Below are 27,384 nucleotides of genomic sequence, written 5' to 3'. Positions count from 1 at the left end.
GATGAGTTAATTGGGTAGGAAACACTTGTATTCTCTCAAGGATACCCCCTCCTCAGGCTCTCCAGATTTCAGGACTTTCATCCGAATTCCTCTCCAGTTTTTAACGCCTCCCCACCGGGTCATAGACACTTAATTGTGTGTTCCCAGAGATGCAAAACATCTCTTTCTAAGTGGGACCTCCCAAGGGGACGTCATGGCCAGGGCTCCAGCACCATCCACTGACCCCTAGTTTGAGCCTTGTGGTTCTTTTACTTGGATTTTTAACAAGGGCTAAAAAATTGGGGAAGAGAAATTCAGGAAGAGATAAGAGCCATTGCCTTCCATCTAAATTCCGCCTCAGTTTTTAACTCCACGCCACGAGGTCACAGACACTTTATTTCAGGTTCCCTCTGAATCAATCCATGATGACCTAGACCCTCCCAACCAGTACATGATCCAACACATACCCCCTAGATGAGGTCTGATGAGCCCGAGAGTGCACAAAAAGAGATGAGAACAGAGCAGAGAGCCGCAACCCTCAGTGCCACCCAGTCTCACCCAGAGCAAAGAGAGGCCCCGCTGGACACTAAAGGGCCCCAGCCCAGCCCTGGTTTTGAGCAGGACCAAGGGGTTACAGCAGACGTGGCTCCCATTCCCCTCACAAATACCCCAAAATCCAGCTCCTGAAACAGAGTTTTCTCATCCTCTCACATCTGTGCAGAGGGACACGAGGGGGACCCTACATCCCAGGCAGAGCCCCTCCCATCCCTACCCCCACCCAGATTTCTCACCTGGGCTCCCCACAGCTGATGCTGTCTTCTTCTTCTTCTTCGTGCAGCAAAGGACACAAAGCCTGATGATAAAAACAAGAGCAAAGGCAGCAACACCCAGGATGGTCCGCCACTGACTCTGATGCACCAGGGTCTTTCCTGAGAAAGGGCCTTATTATATATAACCCAGGCACCCCAGAGCCACCGGCCTGCTCTCTCCCTGACCCTGGTCTCTGACCCTTCCAGGGTCACAACCCCCTCCAGGATCACCCCAGGCTCAGCAGAGGGCGCACTGTGTGCACTGTGATTCCCGCTGTGTTCCACGTGGCACTTGACACGCTGCTCCTCTCCTTGGGAAACTCTTACGGTTACCCAGGTCCGGTAGGTCCCGTTCCCATCAGGCAGGACACCCCCAGACCGCTGGGTCTCCTGGCTCATGTGCTCCTCATCCCAAAACCAGGTCACTGAGATATTCCGGGGAAAGAAGCCAAAAGCCCAGCATGTGAGGTTGACTATGCCCTCTGAGTCCTGGCTGGGGGCCTCGTTCATGGCTGGGGGCCCTGGGGGAGAAAGCACAGAGCCAGCGAGGCCCGGGGCCAAGCCCTGCTCCCTCTAAGGGAGACGGAGAGAACACTCTCCACCTCTGGCTGAGCCCTCGTCCACCCCAGACCTGCTCCAAGTCTGTTCTGCACCCTGGAGCCCAGTTCCTTCAGCCGGGCAGGAGGAGGAGCTGGGATGGGGCCTCACTCTCTTGGATCCACGTGCTGATGCTGAGGAGGGGGCCGTGCGGGGTGCGCTCCTGGGGACCAGGAGGGAACTTTCTGGGACAGGCAGGCTGGGAGTCAGGGGGGCCCACCCCAGTCTAGGGGCTTCCTTTCCTGCCTGACACCCACCTTCCCTGGTACAGTTTCTGTCGGAGGGCCCACTGCTCCCCTGGATGATTGTCACCAGTGCGGTTCATTCCCCTCCCCACCTGCCCATCTTTCTGCAGTGGATTTAACAGAGCAGGAAATTGCAGGACACCACGCCAACAGAGCACATATGTACCCAGAGGACAGGGAGGGTCTGTGTGTGCAGAGTCAGGGCGGGGAGGCTCTAGGGGTTTGGGGGAGAGGAAGGGCCCTGGTCCAGGAGCAGTACCTGTTCGCTCCCTGAAGCCTGTTCAGGATTCCAAATAACCTCGCAGTCTTCCACAAAGCTCTCCCTGCACGTGGGCCTGGTAATACTTGCTTTGAAAGCCGTCTGTGTCCCAGGACTTCTCCATTTCAATGGCCAAGTTCCGAGCCAAGGACTGGGGCACTGTACATCTGTGGGTCTCTGGGTGACAGGAGAGGAGGAGCTCCCCATCGTAGTAGAGAAACCTGAAGCCCCAGGCGTGGTTGTCTTCTCGGATTTCACAGCCCAGATCTCCTGGAGGGAATTCACACCTGCACCCCACCCCACCAGCAGTGACTCCTCCAGTCCCCGTGTCCCTCTGTCCTCACACCCAAGTGAGAAACTCCAGCCAGAGGGCCCCCTCCCTGCTCCCCTCCATGTCTTCCCAGGGCTGCTGAGTCATGGCCACCCCCCTGCTGAACTCACAGACGCCTATCCTCTGGCCCCTGCCCCCAAATCCAGTGAAAGGCCTCACAGCGCTCTCGGACCCTCCCCACTCTCACCTCCTTTCCCCTCCTGAAGGGCCAGGATTTCTGCTAGAAGCTCTCTGGGGTCCTTCCAGGTCTCTGTCAAGTCCTTGGACTCTGTGTCCCACGTCTCAGCTCCCAGCTCTTCTGCCCACAGTCCCCGGGGTTCTACCCTGCCTGTCTCACGGTCATAGTGCAGGAAGGCCTGGCCATCCAAGTGTCCCCCAGTGAAAAAGCTGGACTGCACAGATCCATCCCAGGACAGCACCGTGAGGTTGTAATGAAGACTGTGTGATCCTGGGGAGGGGGGAATCGCAGATGAAAGAGCTTTCCAGAAACAAGTGCACATCAAATGTTTACCAGACAAGTTCTGCTGTCCTGATCTGCTCCAGGTCTTGAGGATGCAGAACATGCACATGTACCAGGGACCACAATGAGAATTTTTCCAACACAGGGGAAAAAAGAAAAAGAGAAGTGAAGGAGAGGGGAATTGAGGAGTGGAGGGAGGGGTGGAGATGGGCAAACATGCAGGACAAGTGCCAGGACAGGGAGGCACCATCTCCCTAAGGGTCCAGGCAGGAGGCCAAGGGGAGAGGCTGGTCTGCAGGGGGCAAGGGAGAGGCAGGAGGACCAGGGTGAGGGGAGGTGGAGTCAGATGGGAGGGAGGGGCAGTGTCAGGCTCGGGATCAGAGGCAGCCCTGGTCAGAGGCGGGTCAGGTGAGATGGAGAGCGAGGGCTGCTGCCTGTAGGGCAGGCTCTTCATGGACAAGGTGGGTTCAAGGGAGTGTGAGACAGGAGGCAGAGGGGCCTGAGGGCCTGGGCTGTGGCCCTAAGAGAGTGGAAGGTGGGCCAGTACCCCTGGTGGAGGTGAAGCAGTGGGTCTGGGCCCAGAGTGCAAGAGGCATGGTGAGGCCCCAGGTGGGGAGGTGGCTGTACCTGCCAGTGTCCCCTGGGAGAGGTGGGTGTTGGGGGCCTGAGTCAGTGCCATGTGCCCAAGGGTCATGGAGAATTAGGAGGGGTGGCAAGAGAAAATAGAACTGGAAAGCCAAGGTGCTCATTGGGAGGGACCTGCATGGTGGGGGTGGTTGGGGGCAGGTCACACCTCCACAGAGGGTGTGGGTCAGGTAGCCAGCACAGGAGGGAGGGGCTAGTGGAAGACCCCCTGTAGGGGAAGGCCAACTGACCAAGTGGCATCAACAAGGGTTTTGGATACATGGTTGAGGTAGTGAGAGCCCACTGGGGTCAGTCAACCTAAGAGAGGGTGATGAAGGCCAAGGAGGTGGGCAGTTGGACCAAGGGTAGTATTCCTATTGGGGAGGAAGGAAGGGCAAGGGGCTGCAGAGGAGACAGTGGTGAGGGCCTGGATTGGGGAGCAGGGGATGAGCATGCCTCAGGGGTGACTCTGGGGGACCTTGGGTTAGGGTGAAGACAGGAGAGGAGGGGTGCTCTTGTTGAGGGAGGGTGAGGATGGCGTGGTGATTCCTGGGAGGAGGCTTGTGATTGATGAGAACGTGGTGAGGGCCCCAGGCACTCAAGCAAGGAGTGGGAGCTGGGCAATGTGCCATGGGGGGACGTGCAGAGGGACCAGGGCTAGTGGAGTCCAGCACCTGAGGCCTGGGGAGTGGAGGTCTCAAGAGAGTGAGGTTTAGGATGCAGGAGTGGGGAAGGGGCAGTGCTGGGGGAAAGGCCCACACTGAATGAGGGCCAAGAGCAGTGGCTGCACTGGGGCAGAGGTAGGAGGATGGGTGCCAAGACCAGGGACAGGTCCTCCCACAGGGGCTGTGCTCAAGGCCCAGTTATCATTAGCAGGAGAGCTCCCCCTGGTGATGAAAATGGGGTAGTGATGAGGGAGGGAAGTCCCCCTGGGCAAAAGCCACCCCCAGAAATGTAAGGTTAGTGAAAGTTGGGGGGAAGTAGGAGCCATGCAGGTGTCTGGTCCTTGCAGGTAAAGACCCATGAGGGGAAGAGAGGGACCTGTGGTGGGAAAGGGGATGCGGGTGAGGACGCCCTAGGAAGGGATCAGAGAACTGTAGAGAGGAGGAGACAGCAGGGAGGGGCAGGACCAATCCTGAGGGGGCGCAAGAGATGGCAGGGGAGGAGGCAAGGAGAGAATCAGCGGTGGGAACACGGGCACAGCAGAAAACCAGAGTGAACATGAGTGGGGGAGGGGGAAGTAAGGGAGGAGGGGGGGAGTAGAGACCACAGAAACCACAGGAAGAATCTCTAGGCCTCAAGGCCATCAGATTCACTCTGTCAATGAAATTAATCAAAAAACAATCTATAATAAGAAAAGAAAAGAGTTTTATTTGAGCCAAACTAAGGACTAGCCCTGAACCCAGCAGGGCTGTCAGCACAGCACAGGCTTTTATATCTTGTCAGAACAAAGAACATTAAACAAGTCAGGGCTACAGCACGTACACGTGCAGCACATACCGTATGGCCTTGGCACCTAGGAAGGGAGTCTTATCATCAAAGGTGAACCAGCGTTGGAGTCCCAAGAAGAGGGGCATTTAATCTTTATTTTTAACATGGAGATTCTTTACTTCTGGTTAATGTGCCCTTTTCTTTAATAATTAAAGCACATGTACAATGTATGTCTGACAGGCCACAAAGAGGCAAGTTACTTAGCCCAAAAGTCAACTTAGTTCATGTATAAGCCAGAATGACTTCCAGTTCTGTTCTCAGCACAGCAGCCAAAGTGATACTTTTAAAGGTGAAGTCTGATGGAATACACTCAGCCATAAAAAAGAATAAAGTAATGTCATTTTCAGCAGCATGGATGGCCCTAGAGATTATCATACTAAGTGAAGTAAGGACAGAGAAAGACAAATACCATATGATATCACTAATATGTGGAATCTAATTTTAAAAAAAGATACAAATGAACTTATTTACAAAACAGAAACAGACTTACAGATATCAAAACAAACTTACAGGGCTTCCCTGGTGGCGCAGTGTTTGAGAATCTGCCTGCTAATGCAGGGGACACGGGTTCGAGCCCTGGTCTGGGAGGATCCCACATGCCGTGGAGCAACTAGGCCCGTGAGCCACAGCTACTGAGCCTGCGCGTCTGGAGCCTGTGCTCCGCAACAAGAGAGGCTGCGATAGTGAGAGGCCCGCGCACCGCGATGAAGAGTGGCCCCCACTAGCCACAACTAGAGAAAGCCCTCGCACAGAAATGAAGACCTAACACAGCAAAAATAAATAAATTAATTAATAAACTCCTACCCCCAACATCTTCTTTAAAAAAAGAACAACAAAAAAACCCCCAAACTTACAGTTACCAACGGGGAAATGTGGGGGGGGGAGATAAATCAGGAGCTTGGGATGAACACACATACACTACTATGTATAAGATAGATAACCAACAAGGACCTACTGTATAGCACAGGGAACTCTATTCAATATTCTGTGATAACCAATATGAGAAAAGAATCTAAAAAAGAAAGAATATATGTATATGTATAGCTGAATCACTTTGCTGTACACTTGAAACTAACACAACATTGTAAATCAACTATACTCCAATAAAATAAAAATATTTAAAAAAAATCAAGAAGTCATACCAAGTCCCTCTTCTGCTCAAAACTATCTTATAACTCTCATCTCCCTCAGAGCAAACGTCAAAACCCTTCCAACATCCTCCAGGCCTACATGGTCTGGCTGTACCTCTGATCTCATCTCAGTTAATCTCTGCTCCTGCCATACTGGCCTCCTCACTTTAACTGGGACACACAGACATGCTTCTGCCCTGGTGCATTTGCCTGGAGGTTCCCTCTGCCCGGAAAGAACCTCCTCCAGACATCCTCAGGGATAATTCCTCATGTCCTTCAAATCTTTCCTCAAAGGTCACCTTCCGGGGCTTCCCTGGTGGCGCAGTGGTTGAGAGTCCGCCTGCCGATGCAGGGGACATGGGTTCGTGCCCCGGTCTGGGAAGATCCCACATGCCGCAGAGCAGCTGGGCCCGTGAGCCATGGCTGCTGAGCCTGCGCATCCAGAGTCTGTGCTCCGCAAAGGGAGAGGCCACAACAGTGAGAGGCCCGCTTACCACAAAAAAAAAAAAAAAAAAGGTCACCTTCCCAGTGAGGCCCACACTGAGCACCCTACTAAAATAACCATCTTCCCTGTCCCCATACTCACACTCTGGATCACCTTCTCCACTGCATCTTTTCCATTGTATGTATCCCCTTGTGACAGAACACTTTCCTTATTTACTATGCTGATAGCACATAGTCTGTCTCTTCCCACTAGAATACATGCTCCACAAGGCCAGCAATTTTTCTGTTTTTACTTCAGTGATGTTTCCCAGATGCAAAATACTGTGTCATATATCTGGCACACAACCGTATCAGTTGAGTGAATGTTCAATGTAAAGCACCTCCCTATTCTAGAGACAGTATCTTTATTAATGTAACCTCAGGCCAAATGCTGTTTTGTGGCAGCTACAGAACAACATCTACTCACACTGACATCAGTGCTGCCGGTGTTTTTCTCACAAGTGCTGCTCTCCCCTTCCCACCAACCAACCTTCCTCCACACTGCCTCACACAAGTATATATTTTTTTTTCAGAAAACAATGATCCTTGACTCATGGATCCTATTTTCCAACCAAATATAAACCTAAATTAGACTCTGCTTTACACATTTTTTTTTTCTTCTTTTGGCCACACAGGGTGTGGAACTTCCCTGACCAGGGATCAAACCCAAGCCCCTGCAGTGGAAGAGCAGCATCTTAACCAATGGACCACCAGGGAAGTCCTAGACTCTGCTTTATAAATCCATGAGTTTGTATTGGAGCCAGCACTGGGATTACTAGAGCTAAGGGCAGGGAGAGTGGGTAGGCGAACAGAGCAGAATTCCAACAGGAACTTACCTAAGATGAGACATTATGGTTTCCCGCCTTTCTGCTAATTCCAGAATCTGGATCCTTTGAGAAGGTTGGAGAAAATATGGAAAGAACAATCAAACCCTAGACAAAGGGCAAGAGCTGGATGAATCTGAAAATCCACCTCTGGACACCACAGACTCTCCTGTGTGCAGGGGCAGGCTTGGGCCTTGTGGGGACGACAACAGGCCAAACGACTCCTCCAGCTGTCAGAGGTGGGGGACACCCAGAGGAGAATAAAACACAAACTCAGGCAAAAACCTCTAAAAAACAAAGAAATAACACCCAAAAGATGGGGACTGAGGACTGGACACAGGCCTGAGCCGAGGCTGACCTGGTGACTTCCTCTGAGATCACAGCTGGTGGGACAAAGTTCTACTGAAGGGACAAGGACAAAGGAGCTGAGAAGATGTGACCAGGAGTGACCACATCAAAACCCACGATGCAGTGAGCACGGAGTGGGCACAGGCTGCATCCACGCTCAGCTCCTCACCGCCTCCTTCTGTCCCACCTGCAGCAGACAGAGCACAGCAAGCCCACGGATTCTGGAAGGTTCTCAGCGCTTCCATTTATTTTCTCTCTCAAACTTTAAGAATCCTTTCCTTTATTATCCCATCAACGCCTCATGGCAGGAATTAGAAAAAACAAAATTCATATAGAGATTTTATTTCCAACAGGCAAGTAAGACATTATCACTCAGTGCACCACGAAGTTAAGACAGGGATGGAGGTGGCCCAGCCCTGCCTCTGCTGCAACAGGCAAGTGGATCAGGGAGGAGAACACAGGTCAGGGTGGGGAGGGGTCGTAGTGGGCAGGGGTGGGCCAGTCTCCCCACCTCCGCACATTATGCTCCGAGGAACACAGACACATTCAGATGCAGCTGCAGAGAGAGGAGTCACGGGATCTGAGGCCACAACGTGGGACCGTGCACCACGCAGTCCCCACGAGGCTGCTCACACTGTGAAAGAAAATAACCATGAACAAAGTCAGGTCAGTCACGTAAGTGCTGACCTTCCCAACAGCCCCCCACATGCTCAAATGTCCCACTCAAAGATCCCCACCACCCGGGGCATCCCCTTGCCCCAACACCTCTCCCAATCTAGGCCCTCCAGGGTCTTACCTTTAGGATCCGTGAGAGACACATCAGAGCCCTGGGCACTGTCACTGCCTGGGGGAGAACAAAACCAGGACGTGGTCAGAACCCACAGGAGAGAAACTAGAGAAGGAACTTTAGGAGGGTGAGCCCCCCATGGCCTCCTGTCTGCACCCTCACAAGGGTCTCAGGAATCACACCCCTTCCACACTTACTTGCAGCCCGAGCGTAGCTCCCTCCTTTTTCACCTGTAAGAAGAAAACACGTGAGAGGCCAGGGAGAAGACTGAGTTGAGATCCTAGAGGAACCCCCTAGCCCTAGACCACAGAGAACTTTCTGGAACTGTAACCAAAAATCCAGGACAGGAGCAGGAACATGAAGAAAGGAGATATGGCGGGACTGGACCAGCTGCCCTCCTGGGGGTCTGTCCTTAGCGGGACCTTTCCCCTCTGACCTTCAAGTGCTGAGAAACAGGCCCCCAACTGGAATTATGAAGGTGAAAAATCTGTCTTTCATTTTCCCATGTACTTTACTAAAGGGTAAGTGTTAGCACTCAGCTCCATATTCCACATGTGTGTTAGGGTACTTTCCAGTAATGAGGCAGGCAAACTTCAACCTGGGCTTGAAACCCCCCAGTGAGACAAGAAAACTCAGATCCCTCCTTCCCTTCCCTACCTGAGTGCTTCTTCCTCCAGATCACAGCTCCAGCCACCACGGCTCCAGTGACCAAGAGAACCAGGCCAACAATGAGGCCCATGATGAGGACGGTGGGCTGAGGAGGGTCTGTGGAGGAAAGGGAAGGGGCCCTGACCTCAGGCTTGAATCCCGACCTTGCTGAACGTGTCCAGAAGGGCTCCTGCTTTATCTGAGAGGAAGCTCCACCCCCATGTCCCTCCTTACCCCATCTCAGGGTGAGGGGCTCCTGAAGCCCCTCGTGCTGCACATGGCACGTGTATCTCTGCTCCTCTCCAGAAGGCACCACCAGGGCCACCCACTTCTGGAAGGTTCCATCCCCTGAAGGCCTGGTCTCCACAAGCTCCATGTCCTGGGTCTGATCCTCCCCATCACGTTGCCAGGTCAGTGAAATCTCCTTAGGGTAGAAGCCCAGGGCCCAGCACCTCAGGGTGACCTCACGGTCAGAGATGGGGTGATGGGTCACACGTGTCTTTGGAGGGTCTGAGGAGGAAGAATCAGAAAATTCACACTTAGTGTTACCTTCATGGGCCACTGAAGCAGCATCATGTGACCATCCTGAGAATGGACAGCATAATGGGTTTGAAAATAACAAGCACAAACACCAGACACAGGCCTGGACTCCGGGGTCGGGGAAAATCTCCCAGTCCTTGGAAAGTTCTAGAATAAGGAAGAAAGCCAAGGTAGGAGGCTCCATGTAAAGGAGAGAATACAGAGTAATGGTCCTGACTTTGGTGGAGGCTGTATGATTCAGAAAAGCTGGAGTCAGGCCTCCTAAGATGTTCTCAGGCTGAGAACAGGCCTTGAGAGAGAAAGTCATGGTTCACAAGATGGGGGTCAGGGTCAAAGGGCACCGATGATCAGTTATTTCAGGGATGGTTTCCAGCTTCTTCCCCAAAGAGACTGGATTCCTTAACTGTCTTTCAGAGAAGTGAGGCCACCGGCGAGTCACTGTCTTGTACAGAATATGAAAACCTGGGCGGATTCCTCCCTCTCCTGACAAGAAGTTGGGGCGGTGTTCCCACAGGGACCCCATTTCCTCCCTTTGTGGGAAGCCAGCTCCAGCCCGAGGGGAGACCAGGGAGGCCCCGCGGCCCCTGGTACCTGCGCGCTGCAGCGTGTCCTTCCCGGCCTCCAAGTAGCTGAGGAGCGCATCTACGCATGCCCCGTCCAGGTAGGCTCTGTGGCGCTCCGCAGCACCGGCCCCCTCAAGCTTGCGCTTGGTGTTCTGAGCCGCCGCGTCGGCCGCGGTCCAGGTGCGCAGGTCCTCGTTCAGGGCGATGTAATCGGCGCCGTCGTAGGCGAATTGTGTGTACCCGCGGAGGAGGTGACCGTCCGGCCCCACGTCGCAGCCGTACATCTGCTGGAGGGTGTGAGACCCTGACCCCGCCCCGACCAGCCGCAGCGATTAAACCCAAACTGAAATGAAACCGGGTAAAGTCCCCACGGGCTCTTCCCGGGTCGGGGACCGGGGGGGTCCCGCAACGTTGGGGTGACCCTCGGACCCGGAGACTCGGGGCGACGCTGGCCCATCCCTGGGGATGGGGGTCGTGACCCGGACCCGGGCCTGCGTCGCTCACCGGCCTCGCTCTGGTTGTAGTAGCTGCGCAGGATGTTCAGGTTCGCTCGGGAGATCTGTGCGTCGTCCTTGGAGATCCGCGTCTCCTGCTCCCAATACTCCGGCCCCTCCTGCTCCACCCACTGCGCCCGCGGCTCCTTCCTCGGATTCGGGGCGTCGCTGTCAAACCGCACGAACTGCGTGTCGTCCACGTAGCCGACGGCGACGAAGCGGGGCTCCCCGCGGCCGGGCCGGGACACCCCGGTGTGGAAATACCTCAGGGAGTGGGAGCCTGAGATATTTGTGGCGGGGAGGAGTTAGACCCGGTCCGACCCTCCTCCCGGCGCGGGTCCCCGGGTCCGAGGTGGGGGGGGGGGGTCTGGTGGGGGCGGGGACAAGGGGACTCGTGAGACAGAAAAGGGGCGGCGTGAGACCTGAATGGGTGAGAGGAGGGTGTAGGGCACTCGAAGGGACAGGGGAGTGGTCAGAGCTGGGCGGCGAGGTGAGGGTGGGGGCGGAGAGTTGCGGAATTGCTCCTCCCCCCCCCCCCCCGGGTCTTGCGCCCCAGCCAGGCGGGCCCCTCGCTCCTTCCCGCCGAGGCGGTTCCCTCCCGATCCCGCACTCACTTGCCCAGGTCTCGGTCAGGGCCAGGGACCCCAAGAGCAGCCGGAGGAGGGTTCGCAGCGCCATGACCAGCATCCTCGGGGTCTGGGGGAGAAGCTGAGTCCCCAGGCAGGTGGAGACTTCGTAACCGGGAACCGCGGGGACGCCGATTGGCTTCTAGAAACCGGACACACAATGGGAGTGAGGACTGGGGCGTCGTCATGAGTATCCAGTCAGGAGGGTTCGACACAGGCTGTGAGAAAGAAAGTGAAACTCAAGGGAGATGAAGAATCTCCAACACTGAGCGTCCCCGCCCCAGACACCGCCCTGAGAGAGGCCCTGTGAGCCACACTCGAGTTCTGGGACTTTGCCCTGATCCCGCTGCTCCTGCACCGAATGCTCTTCGTCACATTGTCTCTCTGAGTCCTGACCCAGGGGCTGTCTGAGGAAACCAAGAAGCCATGCCCAGATTGGGCTCAGCCAGTTTTTTTCCTCCAGTGTTGTTTCGAAACCATCGTGGCTGAACAGGACCATCTGCCTCTCACCCCTTATCTCTCACCCCTTAGACTCTTCTAGAAGAAAACTCACCCGCCAGGGACCTTGATGCCAGAGAGTGAGGTCTCTCTGGGAATGGAGGTGGAGGAACAGGGGTTTTGTGCTTTAAACCTGGAGAAGTTGTGCCTGAAAACACCAGATAGAGATTCCCATATGGATCAGTTTCCTTTGTGTTTGTTAACTATAGCGGGGGAGCACAATCTTGATGATCCATCCGCAAACATCAGGAATCTAATCTGTAAAACTGATTTTGGCCCTTACCAATATAGAAATGTGTCTAAATAGCACTGCCAATCATACTCACAAAGCTCCTAAATTTTACTTTCCCAAACCATGTATCAGTGTCTCCTGTGTTGTTGTGTTTTAAAATTGTCTTCATTCCATATCCCTGAGTTTGTGTGAGTTGAAGTGGAGCAGAAAAATACCACCCCAAAATATATCATTCTGGCATATTGATTATTTTGAACTGATGTTATGATGAAATAAAATTTATATTTTGGGGCTTCCCTGGTGGCGCAGTGGTTGAGAGTCTGCCTGCCGATGCAGGGGACACGGGTTTATGCCCCGGTCCGGGAAGATCCCATATGCTGCAGAGCAGCTAGGCCCGTGAGCCATGGCCGCTGAGCCTGCGCGTCCGGAGCCTGTGCTCCGCAACGGGAGAGGCCACAACAGTGAGAGGCCCGCGTACCGCAAAAAAAAAAAAAAAAAAAAAAAAATCAGTATGTCATTTTGATGTATGATCCTTTGTCTCGAAAATGTATATGACTGTGCCTTTGACTTCTAACAAGCAGAACAGTTCTCAGAGCTTTCCGAAAAACTGCTTCCCAGGTTATAATCCTCAGTTTCGCTCAAATAAAATTCCCTTTTTTCTTCTTGATAGTTAATTGAATTTTCATTGACAGTTACTTAGGAGACAGCAATGCAAGAAGGACATTCTGATCCCCTTTGCCTCCTTGAATGCAGGAAGTAAATCTCCCATGTCAAAGGTACCCTCCCCGTACCAGGAGGGTAGAAGGCACCCTTAACACCAGAGGTAGGGAATTTAGGGCCAAGAACGCTGTTTAAAGGAAACTTCTTACTTCACTAATTTACTGCCCCAAGGCCCAATTTGTCTTGTCAGTTCTTCAAATTTTTATTGTTTGTCTAAAAGGTATAAAAGCTGCCCGTTTTGGTCACTTGGGTCTCATATGTCTATGAACTCCCATACATATGAAATTAAGTTTATTTTCTCCTGCTAATCTGTCTTATGTCAATTTAATTATTAGACCAGCCAAAGAACCTAGAAGGGAAGAAAGGAAAAGTTTTCCTTCCCTACAGATCCTGGACATAATATCTTCAATACATGGAAGCACAATGTGTTGCTGTGTATTTCAACTAGAAGAGTGGGCAAATTTTAATCACCCCAAAGGTGCAAGTATTTAATGCAGTCAAAATGCCCTTCACCAACATTCATGCACTGCATATGTTTATGATTAACACCTAAGGGATGTACATATTTTGTTGGGGTACTTGGTATTATTTTCTTTACCGATTAACATTGCAAGGCAATTGGTTTTATGCAGCCCCACAGAATGTAGTAAATACTATCTGCAAAGAATATCCTGCTAAGCCTGTAGATATATATTTATTAAAAATCTGGGGAGTTCCCTGGTGGCCCAGTGGTTAGGACTGGGCACCTTCACTGTTGTAGCTTGGGTTCAATCCCTGGTCAGGGAACTAAGACCCCGCAGGCCACACAGCCTGGGACAAAAGAAAAAAATTCTGGCCATGTGGGATCCTTGGGGAGCTGAGGATCCCTGCTACCCTTTGTGATGCTCTCTTCCTGCTGCCTTTCCTGGCCGGCTTCCACCCCATTCCCACAGCAGAGCCTACGTTAGTGTTTGGTTGAATAACTGTGGGCAAGGTGAATAACCAGGGAGGTGGTTATTAGAAGTCCTTCATAGAATCTGCCTATCATGGCTTGGTTCTTCCTTTTGTGTTTAATTGGGTCACAGCTAGAAACTGAAGTTCAGGTTAATAGAGTGTTTGAATAGTAATGAAATATATTCTATTGGGACTTCCCTGGTGGTCCAGTGGTTGAGAATCTGCCTTCCAATTCAGAGGACGCAGGTTCAATCCCTGGTTGGGGAACTAGGATCCCACATGCCACAGGGCAACTAAGCCCACGCTAGAGAGGCCAAAACAAGAGAAGCCCACATACAGCAACTAGAGAAAGCCTGAGCACCACAAGGAAGAGCCCACGTGCCACAACAAAGACCCAGCGCAGCCAAAATTTAAAAAAAAAAAAAATCGTATTAGCCATTTAAGAAGGAAATTCTTCTTAAATCTTAAAACCAAATGACATGTTTAATATCTTATAATTAATTTAGAGCAAACAAAAATTAAAGTACAAGAATTTATTTTCCTCCTGAGACACTATATTAGTTACCTACTGCTGCAAAATAAATTATTCAAAACTTAGCTGCTCAAAACAACAAACATTTATTATCTCCCAGAGTGTTTCTGGCTCTGGGCCTCTCTAAAGGAGACGATCAAGTTGTCAGCCAGGGCTGCATCATCTGATGGCTTGACTAGGGCTGCAGGATTCACATCAAACATGGCTCACTCGTACGGCTCTTGGAAGAGGGCCTCAATTTGCAGCCACATGGACCTTTCCATAGGGCTGCTTATGACATGGCAGCTGGCTTCCCCCAGAGCAAGTGATCTGAGCAAGAGAGCAACAAAGATGGAAGCTGAAGTGAGTTTTATGTCCTAGACCCAGCGTCATACACCATTACATAAGCCTTACTCTATCAGGTAGAAGAGAGTCATTAAGTGCAGCCCACACTCAGGAGGAGAAAATTAAGCTCCACCTTCGGAAGGGAGGAGCAGCAAAGCATTCCTGTATGTGCTAAAACAAAAATTAAAATTAAATATTCTTTCAGGATTTTTAAAATCAAATACTGGAGTATATGGTATATACACTTTAACCATACTAGATAATGCTATTTTGATTTCCAAAGTGCTAGTACCCAACACAACATTGTAAATCAACTATACTTCAGTAAAAACATAAATTTAAAAAACAGTGCTAGTACCAACTTAAGCTTTTACCAGAAATGTGTAAGAGTTCATGGAGCTGATGTGTTTACTCTGAAAATGAAACAAACTCAGCTTGGGACTTCCCTGGTGGTCCAGTGGTTAAGAATCCACCTTCCAATGCAGGGGATGCGAGTTCAATCCCTGGCTGGGAACTAGGATCCCACATGCCACAGGGCAACTAAGCGCACTGCAACTACTGAGCCTGTGCCACAACTAGAGAGCCCACACACTGCAGCTACTGAGCCCGCACGCTCTGGAGCCCGCATGTCACAACTAGTGAGAAGCCTGCGTGCCGCAACGAAGAGCCCACATGCCACAACTAAGACACGATGCAGCCAGATAAATAAATAAATATTTTTTAAAAAGAAACAAACTCAGCTTAAGGAAAGGAAATAGGAGTTGCAAGTCACTTCCTTGTTTGCAGAATCACCCAGGCATTTTCTTTTCTTCCTTTATTTTACTTTTATTCCATATACCTTGGCATTATAATTTTAGCATATACAGATAATGCTTCCTTTCAGTATAACCACATAGTATTATTTTATATGTTTGAAACATCCGACAATAAGAATAAAGGAAGGAGAGGAGAGAAGGAAGAAAGCAAGAGGGAAGGAGAAAAGACAAAAGAAAACAAAAGTAAAAGAAAGAAGAGGGGGAAAAAAGGAAAAAAAATAAGAGGAAGAGAGGAAGTGGAAATGAGTATAAATAACATTTTCAAGGTGAAAGGAGATAAAACAGATTTAGGCAATACCTATAGAATAACAGAGATTTAAAAGAGCTTTGTTAGTTATCTATTGCTGTGTATCAAACTACTTCTAAACCTTAGCAGCTTAAAACAACAAACATCTATAGTTAGTCAGACAAAGAAAGACAATATCATATGATATCATTTATATGTGGAATCTTAAAAAATGATACAAATGAGCTTATTTACAAAACATAAATAGACTCACGACATAGAAAACAAACTTCCGGTTACCAAAGGCAAAAGTAGGTGGGGGGAGATATAAATTAGGAGTTTGGGATTAACATATACACACTACTATATATAGAATAGGTAAACAATGATCTAGTAGATAGCACAAGGAATTATATTCAATATCTTGTAAAAACCTGTAATAGAAAAGAATCTGAAAAGAATATATATCAATGTATATGTATTTACTGAATCACTTTGCTGTACACTTGAAACACAGCATTGTAACTTAACTACACTTCAATTTTTAAAAAACCAAACATCTATCACCTCAAAGAGATAATACGAAACAAGCGAAATGGAACAGATGCTGGTAGGAGAAGTTGGATAAAGAGAAGGATTTTATAAGATGGAATAAGTAAGTAGGCTGTTGGTATACAGATGGAAATTATTTTGTTAGTCCCAGTCCTCCAAGAAACAAATGCCAAAATAGGATTAAACTCAGCAGAATTTTATTAAACATCTGTCAGAGAATATGGAGAGGGAACCAGAAAAGATGAGAGAGCCAGCAGACCAAGATGCAACTCTGATCACAAGTGATCGACAGAAGGAGAGGTTTCCTGGACTCTCCAAGACCACCAAAAACAATCTAAGCGAAGTTAAGCAAGGCCAGAGGGAGTCCTCAAGTCACAGTTGGTCATCAGAGGAGTCCCATGTCTCCCAGGAATGAGCCTCCCATAGTGTCCCTGCTGTGACCAGTTACTGTCTGGGAACAGCCCACGGGAAGCAGGGCCTCTGCACAAACGCTGCCATAGATTTCAGAGCACAGGAGCATGGGCCCTGTGCCTTACCTGGGAGTGTGACCCAAACCTTCACACCTGATGGGTCTGGGCCTCTGGAAATCAAACACTTCTGTTATTGGACTTAATTACATCCCTCCCAACCAGATTCTTATGTTGAAGACCTAAAGACCAATGAGACTCTATTTGAAGATAGAGCCTTTAAGGAGGTAATTAAGGATAAACAAGATCATAAGGATGGAGCCCTAATATGATAGAACTGGTGTCTTTATAAGAGCAAGAGACACCAGAGATAGCCTTTTTTTTTTCTTTTTTTTTTTGGTGGGGGTGGTGGTGTGGCCATGCCGAGTGGCTTGTGGGATCTTAGTTCCCCGACCAGGGATCAAACCCGGGCCCTCGGCAGTGAAAGTATGGAGTCCTAACCACTGGACCACCAGGGAGTTCCGTCTCTCTCTTTTTCAATTCCCCTGTGCTCACAGAGGAAAGGCTGTGAGGTCACTGTCTGCAAGCCAGGAAGAGAGGCCCCACCAGACACTAACCCTGCTGGCATCTTGATCTTGGACTTCCAGCCTCCAGAACTGTGAGCAAATTAATTTCTGTTTTTAAGTCTCCCAGCCGATGGTATTCTGTCATGGCAGCTTGAGCAGCCTTTCTCAGGCTGGGTTGCTGCATTTGTCTGTTCAAATTACAGGGAACGTGAGAGAACCAGGAAGCGCCCAGTCTACCACCACTTCTGAATGGATTCCTCCTGCCCTCATTGTGATAGTAGCTCCACCCCTTTCTGCAGATTAGGGTAAATTACTCCTTCCTCGAGAAGAGGGAACTCCTCTTCTTACCTGCTGGTCTCTGGGCACATGGAGTCCAAACTTCTCTGGAGGCAACAGTCATGTGTAGAGGTGTAGTTCCATGGTATCCTTGTGGTACACCTTATAAGAGTGCCCCTTTTGAGAACCAGGACCCCCAACCCTGTGGAGATGTAAAGGCAAGAAGTGTAAAATCCCCCAGTGGGTGATTGAAAGTAATGGTAAATGGGGTGATACCTGTTTCCAAACCTTGGTCCTGGACCCACCTTATTTTCCTATTGAGAACATGGCACTATATAAAGGTCTCTGATTTAATAATATACTGCATCCAGAAAGATGTAACCCCATCCCTTCAAGATGTTTCCTCAAAGCTGGAGCTTTAGTTGCATCCTCAGAAGGCCTGTCCAGCATTCTGTGTGGCCGGCAGCCCCTGGGTGGTGCAGATTGGGATATGACCAGTGGATCTCATGGTCGTGGCTCAGCCTGCAGCCTCCTTCACTGTGAAGTTGGCCCCTGGTCAGATATTCTGCTAAGAGCAATTCCAAGTCTGTACATCAGGAATTTCAATGGTCACCAGGTAGCGGTGCTGGCTAAAGTTCTGAGGAACGGAAAAGAAGATCCGTACATGGAATAGGTGTCTGTCCCAGTGAAGATGAACCTCTGGCCCTCCAAGGATGGAGGGGACAGAAAGTAAGTCGTCAATTAGCAGCTAGTTGGTCACTCAAGAGATAGTGCTATATCAGGGCCCAGTATTGGTCTCTAATGCTGACAAGTTGAACATTCAGCGATAGGTGTTGGAATTCTAAAGTCAACGTTCACCTGCTCAATGTCCATGCCTAGGCTGAACAGGTTGGTAGCCACAAGAATTCACTGCTGAAAATCTTTAAACTGTTGATACTGAGAAAGCCTTTGTGAGAAAGGAAAGCAGAAAAATGTTGAAAGTCCCTTCTTTTAATGGCCTCTTTTCCTCACAAGGACACAAAACATCTTCCTCATCTCTGACTCACCTCTCCTCCTGGGGCATCCCACAGAGGATGGCAATGGCTGGGAAGTTTTGCTCCACTAGGAGGCGGGCCAGGGCAATGCAACGCTGCACAGACCTCAAAGGATCATTATGTGTTGTGGGGGGGGGGGGTGAGAATGAGGGGCTGTGGGCTCCCAGGCAGGCTGTCTTAAACTCCTTGAGCTCACAGCCACCCTCAGACATGGTCCTGTCCACCAGAGCCCAGGAGCCAGCCCCACACACAAGTGCACAGGCACTAGACCTAAGATTCCCAGGGCCCTGGACCCAGCTTCCCGATACCACTGGACCCAGCTCCACCCATCAGTGGGCAGGCACCAGCCGCAGGACACTCTGGGCCCCAGCACTATCCACCAGCAAGTCCGGGACCAGCCTCACATACCAATCAGCAGGCACCAACACCAGAAATCCCCCCCACCAGTGAACGGATACCACCCCCAGGACCACCACAGCACCGAGTCTGACAGGGCAGGAACCAGCCCACCAACCAGCAGGGCGATGCCAGCCCCAGGTCCTGCTGGGTCTCAGTGCCATCCACCAGCAATACAACACCAGTTCTGGGATACCTGGCCCAGCAGCCAGAGAACCCAGGTCCTGGCTCTGCTTGCCAGTGGGCCAGCACTAGCCCCAGGGCCCAGTTTCATCCACTGGTGAGTGGGCACCAGCCCTGGGATCATCTGGACCCCAACCCCACCCACCAACAGGTGGACACTGGCCCAGGGACCAACACAGCCCCGCAGCCTGCATTGTCAGGACCCAACCAACACACCAGCAGGCTGGCACCAGTCCCAGGACTTCCTAAGCCCCAGACAGACCTGCCCACCAGCAGGTCAACTCCTGCTCTGGGACACATTGGGCCCATCAGCCTGCTGCCCTGAGATCCAGCCCCATCCACCAGCAAGTTGACACCAGCTTTAGGACCCTCAGGGTCCCTCAATCAGAGACCCCAGAACCCAGCTCCATCTCCCAGTGAGGGGGCACAAGCCCTGGGATCCCCCATGCCCCGGTCCCACCCACCAGCAGACCAACACCAGCTTTGGGACACCTTAGACTCCTCAGCCAGCCACCCCAGGATTCAGCCCCACTCACCAGCAGACCAACACTAGATCCAGGAACTCGAACCTACAACCATACTCCTCCGAACCTGGATCTGCCCACCAGTGAGCCAGCTTTAGCCCCAGGACCCCCTGGGATCCCACACAAGCTACCTCATGATCCAGCCCTGCCAAAAAGCAGCCATCAGCTTCTGCACAAGGCAAGGCCTGTCAATCAACCAGACCAGGGGCCAGCCATGCCTACTAGATGGTCCACAGTAGTCAGCCCACATCAACAGAAGGACTCACACAGCCCACATAGGGGGCACCCCTAGAGCATATAGCTCCGGTGACCAGAGAGGAGTGCACAGCTGGGACGCATAACGTCTCCTACAAAAGGCCACTTTTCCAAGATCAGGAAATGTAACCAATCTATCAGATACATAGAAACAAAAACAGCAAGTTAGCCAAAATGTGGCAACAAAGGAGACTAGAAATCAACTACAAGAAAAAATCTGCAAGAAACACAAACACATGGAAGCTAAACAACATGCTAATGGATCACCGAAGAAATCAAAGGAGAAATTTAAAAATACCTAGACTATTGAAACAAAAACACAATGATCCAAAATCTATGGGACACACAGAACTAGAACAAATAATCCTAAAATTTATACGGACCACAAAAGACCCGAAACTGCCAAAGCAATCTTGAGAAAAAAGATCAAAGCTGGAAGTATCATGCTCCCTCATTTCAGATTATTCTGCAAAGCTACAGTAATCAAAACAGCATAGTACTGGCACAAAAACAGACACATAATAAACTCACACATCTAGTCAGTTAATCTACAACTAAGGAGGCAAGAATATACAATGGAAAAAAGACAGTCTCTTCAACAAGTGGTGATGGGAAAACTGACAGCTACATGTAAAAAGAATGAGATTAGAAAATTTCCTCATACCATATATAAAAATAAACTCAAAATGGATTTAAGACCTAAATGTAAGACCTGAAACCATAAAACTCCTAGAAGACAGGCAGAACACCCTCCAACATAAATAGCAGCAATATTTTTTCAGATCTGTCTCCTAAGGCAAAGGAAACAAAACAAAAGCAAAAATAACCATGTGGGACCTAATTAAACTCTCATAAGCTCTTTTTTTTTTTTTTTTTTGGTCACGCCGAGTGGCGGCAGTGAAAGCACCGAGTCCTAACCACTGGACTGCCAGGGAATTCCCAAAACTCATAAGCTTTTTTAAAAAAATATGTATTTATCCATTTAGCTGTGCCATGTCTTAGTTGCGGCACGCCAGATCTTCGGTCTTCATTGTGGCATGCGGGATCTTTAGTTGAAGCATGCAGGATCTTTAGTTGCTGCATGCGAACTCTTAGTTGCAGCATGTGGGATCTAGTTCCCCAACCAGGGATCGAACTCAGGCCCCCTGCATTGAGAACATAGAGTCTTAGCCACTGGACCACCAGGGAAGTCCCAAAACTCATAAGCTTTTTTTTTTTTTTTAATATTTATTTATTTTTGGCTGCATTGGGTCTTCACTGCTATGTGTGGGCTTTCTCTAGTTGCGGCCAGTGGGGGCTACTCTTCGTTGTGGTGCACGGGCTTCTCTTTGAGGTGGCTTCTCTTGTGGAGCTACGGGCTCTAGGCGTGCGGCCTTCAGTAGTTGTGGCGCACAGGCTCAGTAGTTGTAGTTCATGGGCTCTAGAGCGCAGGCTCAGTAGTAGTGGCACACGGGCTTAGTTGTTCTGCAGCATGTGGGATCTTCCCAGACCAGGGCTCGAACCCGTGTCCCCTGCATTGGCAGGCAGATTCTTAACCACTGCGCCACCAGGGAAGTCCAAACCTCATAAGCTTTTGCAGAGGAAATGAAACCATCAACAAAATCAAAAGACAACCTAACGAATGGGGGAAAATATTGATATGACTGATAAGGAGTTAATATATAAAACATAAACAGCTCATACAACTCAACATCAAAAAAACAAACAATCCAATTAAAAAATGGTCAGAAAACCTGAATAGACATTTTTCCAAAGAAGACATACAGATGGCCAACAGGCACATGAAAAGATGTTCAACACTTGCTAATCATAGGAGAAATGCAGATCAAAACCACCATGAGCTATCTTATCACCTCATACCTGTCAAAATAACTATTATCAAAAAGTCAAGGTCAACATCTTTGCTCATTAGAGAAATGCAAATCAAAACTACAATGAGATATCATCTCACACCAGTCAGAATGGCCATCATCAAAAAATCTAGAAACAATAAATGCTGGAGAGGGTGTGGAGAAAAGGGAACCCTCTTGCACTGCTGGTGGGAATGTAAATTGATACAGCCACTATGGAGAACAGTATGCAGGTTCCTTAAAAAACTACAAATACAACTACCATATGACCCAGCAATCCCACTACTGGGCATATACCCTGAGAAAACCATAATTCAAAAAGAGACATGCACCAAAATGTTCATAGCAGCCCTATTTACAATAGCCCGGAGATGGAAACAACCTAAGTGTCCATCATCAGATGAATGGGTAAAGAAGATGTGGCACATATATACAATGGAATATTACTCAGCCATAAAAACAAATTAAATTGAGCTATTTGTAATGAGGTGGATGGACCTAGAGTCTGTCATACAGAGTGAAGTAAGTCAGAAAGAGAAAGACAAATACTGTATGCTGACACATATATATGGAATTTAAGAAAAAAAATGTCATGAAGAACATAGGGGTAAGACAGGAATAAAGACACAGACCTACTAGAGAATGGACTTGAGGATATGGGGAGGGGGAAGGGTAAGCTGTGACAAAGTGAAAGAGCAGCATGGACATATATACACTATCAAACGTAAGGTAGATAGCTAGTGGGAAGCAGCCGCATAGCACAGGGAGATCAGCTCGGTGCTTTGTGACCGCCTGGCGGGGTGGGATAGGGAGGGTGGGAGGGAGACGCAAAAGGGAGGGGATATGGGAACATATGTGTATGTATAACTGATTCACTTTGTTATAAAGCAAAAAATAAAAAATAAAAATAAATTAAAAAAAAGAATAAAATCAACAACAACAAAAACAAAAACAAAAACAAACAAACAAAAAAGTCAAGGGCTTCCCTGGTGGTGCAGTGGCTAAGAATCCGCCTGCCAATGTAGGAGACACAGGTTCGTGCCCTGGTCAGGGAATATTCCACATGCCGTGGAGCAACAAAGCCCGTGCGCCACAACTACTTAGCCTGTGCTCTACAGCCCGTGCTCCGCAACAAGAGAAGCCACCGCAATGAGAAGCCCGCGCGCTGCAATGCATAGTAGCCCCCCGCTCGCCACAACCAGAGAAAGCCCGCACGCAGCAACGAAGACCCAACGCAACCAAAAATAAACAAATAAATAAATTTTTTTAAAAAGGTCAACAAATAGCTAATGTTAGTGAGGATGTGGAGAGAAGGGAACACTTGTATGCTGTTGATGGGAATGTAAATTGGTACAGCCACTGTGGAAAAGAGTGTGGAGTTTCCTCAAAAAGCTAAAAATAGAACTACCATATGGGGACTTCGCTGGTGGCACAGTGGATAAGACTCTGAGCTCCCAATGCAGGGGGTCCGGGTTTGATCCCTGGTCAGGGAACTAGATCCCACATGCATGCCACAACTAAGAGTTCGCATGCCACAACTGGGGAGCCTGTGTGCCACAACTAAGGAGCCCGTGAGTCGAAACTAATGAGCCCGCCTGCCGCAACTAAGACCGAGCGCAAGCCAATTAATAATGTTTTTAAAAAAAGAAGATGAAAACACTCAATGTTCTGTGGTGACCTAAATGGGAAGGAAATCCAAGGAATAGAGGATATATATATATACATGTGGCTGATTCACTTTGCTGTACAACAGAAACTAACACAACATTGTAAAGCAACTATACTCCAATAAAAAAAATGAAAACACTAATTCAAAAAGATACATGCACCCCAATGTTCATAGCATCACTATTTACAATTGCCAAGATATGGAAGCAAGCTAAGTGTTCATCAACAGATGAATGGAATACTATTCTGCCATTAAAAAGAATGAAAATTTGCCATTTACAACAACATGGATGACCCTGGAGGGTATTATGTTTAGTGAAATAAGTCAGTGAAAGACAAATACTGTATGTTATCACTTATATGTAGAATTTAAAGAATAAAATAAACGAATGAATATAGCAAAACAGAAACAGCAGGTATAGAAACAAACTAGTGGCTACCAATGCAAAGAGGGAAACGGGGAGGGGCAAGATAGGGGTAAGGGAATAAGAGGTACAAACTACTATGTATAAAATAAATAAGCTACGAGGATGTATTATACAGCAAAGGAAATATAGCCGTTACTTTGTAACAACTTTAAATTGAGTATAATCTATAAAAATTTTGGATCACTATGTTGTACACCTGAAACTAACATAATATTGTAAATCAACTATACCTCAATAAAACTTTTTTCATTTAAAATAAATGCAGGGCTTCCCTGGTGGTGCAGTGGTTAAGAATCCACCTGCCAATACAGGCGACACAGTTTTGAGCCCTGGTCCCGGAAGATCCCATATGCCACAGAGCAACAAAGCCCATGCACTACAACTACTGAGCCTGCGCTCTAGAGCCCAAGAGCTACTGAGCCCACGTGCCACAACTACTGAAGCCCGCGCACCTAGAGCCCATGCTCCGCAAAAAGAGAAGCCACTGCAATGAGAAGCCCACACACCGCAACAAAGAGTAGCCCCTGCTCGCTGCAACTAGAAAAAAGCCCACGCACAGCAACGAAGACTCAATGCAGCCAAAAATAAATAAAAATAAATAATTTTTTAAAGACTACTAGACATAAATAAAACTTATTATATAAAGAAAGAAAGACTATTAAATACAAGAATAACAAAAATAAATATACACAGTAACAAATCTAGGTTTACATTTATCTATCTTCATCCCTTCATTTCCATGACTATGAGATCCACAGCTCATCCAATAGATTTGAACTGACCCAAATACCAGCCTTTTCTTTAGTTCTCACAGACAAACAAAGCCAAATCCACAGACTCTATTATAATTCACGGCTTAGGACTGCACACTGCACGTTACTGGATGTTAGTCCATTTTGGAGTTCATAACCTGAAATAGAAACTCAGATGGCTGGGACCTCCCTGGTGGTCCAGTGGTTAAGACTCCAGCCTCCCAAAGCAAGGGGCCCAGGTTCAATCCCTGGTCAGGGAACTAGATCCTGCATGCCGCAACTAAGATCCCACATGCCTCAAGAAAGACACAGCGCAGCCAAAAAAAAAAAAAAACCTCAGATGGTTGAAATGTCTAATTTTCAGGATTCACTTCGTTATTTATGCATCATTTACATTGTCTTACACAAGTTTTATTTATTTTCTTAACAGCTGCTAATCTTGCTTTTAATTTATAAATGTGGTTAGTTTCACTTCAATGTTGAATGTTGTGGGCTGTTTAATCGTATGCTAGTTTCCCTTAACTGTAACAACAGTAGTTTGGGCCTCTTATGTCCCAATAAGTAGGACTTTAGCCTGTGCATACATACATTGCAGTTCAAAAATGAACCATGTATAACCCTATCACCGAGAAACAAGAAGGAAAGCTTCTCTCCTCCAAAATTTTACAGGGATTCTTTTTCTACTGAAAAATGGGAACCTGCCAGCTAATGGGGAACGTGAGGTCCCTGACCTCATGTAAAGGTGCTTCAGCCCTTCAAGTTCAAGAACCACTGACCTGCAGGAAGGTCTTCCTCTCTGGTTCCTGGACCCCCACACCATGGCAGAGGCCATCTTCCCCCCCCAATTCAGTGTGATGTCCCAGATAGCAAGCTGGTTAGCAGCTGTCCACCCTCCAGCAACCTTGCTTTCTGAGGCATGTTTTCCTGTCTGAGGACCTTTTAGAAGATCGAAGCTGGAACCATCCACCCACTTCTGAGCCACAGAGGTGTGGCTGTGTCCTCCATCCACAACAGAACATCACAGGACACACTGCAGGAAGTCCGATATGTATACCTAAGGCTCACACAGTGGGTGCACAAAGCTTTTGTTCTAATGCAGATTTGATGGGAGGGCTCACCAGTTCAACAAAGCTTGAAACCGGTACCAGTGTATAGTGCCCAGACTTTCCAGAGAAGGCAAACCCTGACGATGTGCGATGTACAATAGGGACAAGGAAAAAGGTCTCTCTGGGCCAGTAAGAAGAGCAAAGGGAAACAGGGAGAAACAATACTTGAGCCAGGTCAATGGGTATGAGCTTTCAAGTCAGGTAGACCTGGGGGTGAATCTGCCTGGCTTTTCCACCAACCAGCTGTGGAGCCTTGAGCACATCTGGCCCAGAGCGGACCCCAGCCCATACTTACTGAGTTGAGGGCTGAACGAAATTCTCTGAGCATTTCCTCACCTGCCAAGCAGTAATGCAATTTCTACCTTGCAGATTTGAGAGTGAGAAAACAGTGCTAAGAAAAACAGACACAAGACATGCAGTAGGCTGGGGACCAGAGTTCTAAAGCAAGTTCTGCCTAACCTGGCAGGAGCATTCTCACACCAGGGAACATGAGTTCCTGGACTCTGTCTGGGGCCAGGTTAGGAGGCGGGTGGGTGCAGCAGAGCAGGGCAGGGGCAGGGCCAGGCACTGAAGCGAGGCCACAGCCTGGAGGGAGCCAGTTCCTGGTGGCTGTTGGGTGGCTCAGACAGCTCCTTGGCTCCCCAGCCATGGTTCCCCCTTTGCCCTGGCTCTCCCGAAGCTGCTGCCGGCGCCTCCTCCTGCCACCCTGGTGCCCGGCACTCCAGGGCTCCTGGAGGTGCTGCTCCCAGGGTCGCAAGGCAAGCACAGAAAAGACTAGCTCCACAGGCACTGGGCAGATGTCACCTTCCAGGGTAAGTGGCACCAAGAGTGAGGGTGGAGGGCGTGAGGGCAGATCTGTACTGGGGGCAGGGAATCCCCTCCCACCTCACCCTGTACCACAGGCCAGCTGAATGCAGACACTCCCCCCACCCCTAGAGCACGTTGCCTAGCTCCTCAGCTCCCCCGCACCCTCCCTGCCCCCACCACACTCGACCTCAGGGCACCCTCTACCTACACCCCTCCCTCCCTGCACAGTCCACTAAGTCCTTGAACAGGAATTTCCCCTCATCCAACAGTTAATTATTTCTCAGGGGGGGGTTGGGACGGCCAGTCCTCCCCTTCCCATACATCACACAGAAGTCCAGTTATAGCCCCTGGGCTGTGATCTCTAACTTTCCCCCTCCCCCCAGGCCTATGCCTAAGACAGGAAGCAGTACAGATGTACTGCGGTTAAGGTCATGTGTACTGCAGGCACTGCAATACAGATGACCTTAAACTAATGGGGCTGAAAAACAGGAAGGAGGCAGTGAGCCTAAGCTCCCTGCCCTGGCTGATGCTCTCTCCCTAACAACCCCTCTCCCAGGACCCCTGGCCCCGCCCCACAGCTGAGCTGGCCCAAGCTGAGGAGCTGCTGGAGCAGCAGCTGGAGCTGTACCAGGCCTTGCTCGAAGGGCAAGAGGGAGCCTGGGAAGCCCAGGCCCTGGTGCTCAAGATCCAGAAGCTGAAGGAACAGATGAGGAGACACAGAGAGAGCCTGGGAGAAGATGCCTAAGCTTTCCACCAGCTGCCACTTCACCCTCCTACACTGGAAATACTGCACACTACCCTCCCTCCCCAGCCCTTCGATCAGAAACATCCCAGCCTCTCCCAGGCCACTAAGGAAATGGAAGAAACCAACACAAAGGGCCAGAAATTGGAAAGTAGTGAGAAGCCACGGCCTCTGCAGTCTTTCAGTAACATCCCCCAGTCTGACACCTCCTACTGACCTCCGCCCCACTGCAGTGTACACAGTCCCCACGGGAATTTACTTCGGATTATGCCCTAAAATAGCCTCACCCCAAATCCAATAAAGGGACGGAGCGCTTACAG

The 27,384-nt window shown here is 49.4% G+C and overlaps 3 protein-coding genes across 4 annotated transcripts; 1 reads left to right on the top strand and 2 right to left on the bottom strand.

The window, feature by feature from the left end:
- Window positions 1-449: 449 nt before the first annotated feature.
- Window positions 450-3,359, bottom strand: LOC308624314 (MHC class I polypeptide-related sequence B-like; the record flags this gene model as incomplete). The annotated part of the gene is given in 8 exon segments (XM_081247403.1): window positions 450-460; window positions 771-920; window positions 1,043-1,309; window positions 1,890-1,911; window positions 1,915-2,156; window positions 2,159-2,176; window positions 2,408-2,668; window positions 3,308-3,359. Coding segments are annotated over 8 exon segments (1,023 nt in total).
- Window positions 3,360-7,906: 4,547 nt separating this feature from the next.
- On the bottom strand, window positions 7,907-11,381 carry LOC308623485 (BOLA class I histocompatibility antigen, alpha chain BL3-7-like). Of its 2 annotated transcripts, XM_081245944.1 has the most exons (8): window positions 11,227-11,381; window positions 10,623-10,892; window positions 10,147-10,422; window positions 9,250-9,525; window positions 9,025-9,132; window positions 8,565-8,597; window positions 8,377-8,424; window positions 7,907-8,214 (listed from the first exon to the last, which is right to left on the bottom strand). In XM_081245944.1, exons 1-8 carry the CDS (start codon window positions 11,297-11,299, stop codon window positions 8,210-8,212), a joined length of 1,089 nt encoding a protein of 362 aa, XP_081102070.1. In that variant the 5' UTR covers window positions 11,300-11,381; the 3' UTR covers window positions 7,907-8,209. The 2 variants fall into 2 exon arrangements, with proteins under 2 accessions (XP_081102070.1, XP_081102071.1); XM_081245945.1 differs by lacking the exon at window positions 8,565-8,597 and having other exon boundaries at window positions 8,992-9,132.
- A 14,781-nt stretch (window positions 11,382-26,162) lies between these two features.
- Window positions 26,163-27,348, top strand: MCCD1 (mitochondrial coiled-coil domain 1; the record flags this gene model as incomplete). The annotated part of the gene is made up of 2 exons (XM_081246622.1): window positions 26,163-26,327; window positions 26,879-27,348. 2 exons carry the CDS (start codon window positions 26,163-26,165, stop codon window positions 27,065-27,067), a joined length of 354 nt encoding a protein of 117 aa, XP_081102748.1. The 3' UTR covers window positions 27,068-27,348.
- Between the last annotated feature and the right edge of the window lie 36 nt (window positions 27,349-27,384).

This window comes from Mesoplodon bidens, assembly GCF_964165515.1.
Source record: "Mesoplodon bidens genome assembly, chromosome: 10".
Taxonomy (NCBI): Eukaryota; Metazoa; Chordata; class Mammalia; order Artiodactyla; family Ziphiidae; genus Mesoplodon; species Mesoplodon bidens.
Note: the sequence above shows the minus strand (reverse complement) of the source record. Positions and strands in the feature narration are given on the sequence as shown.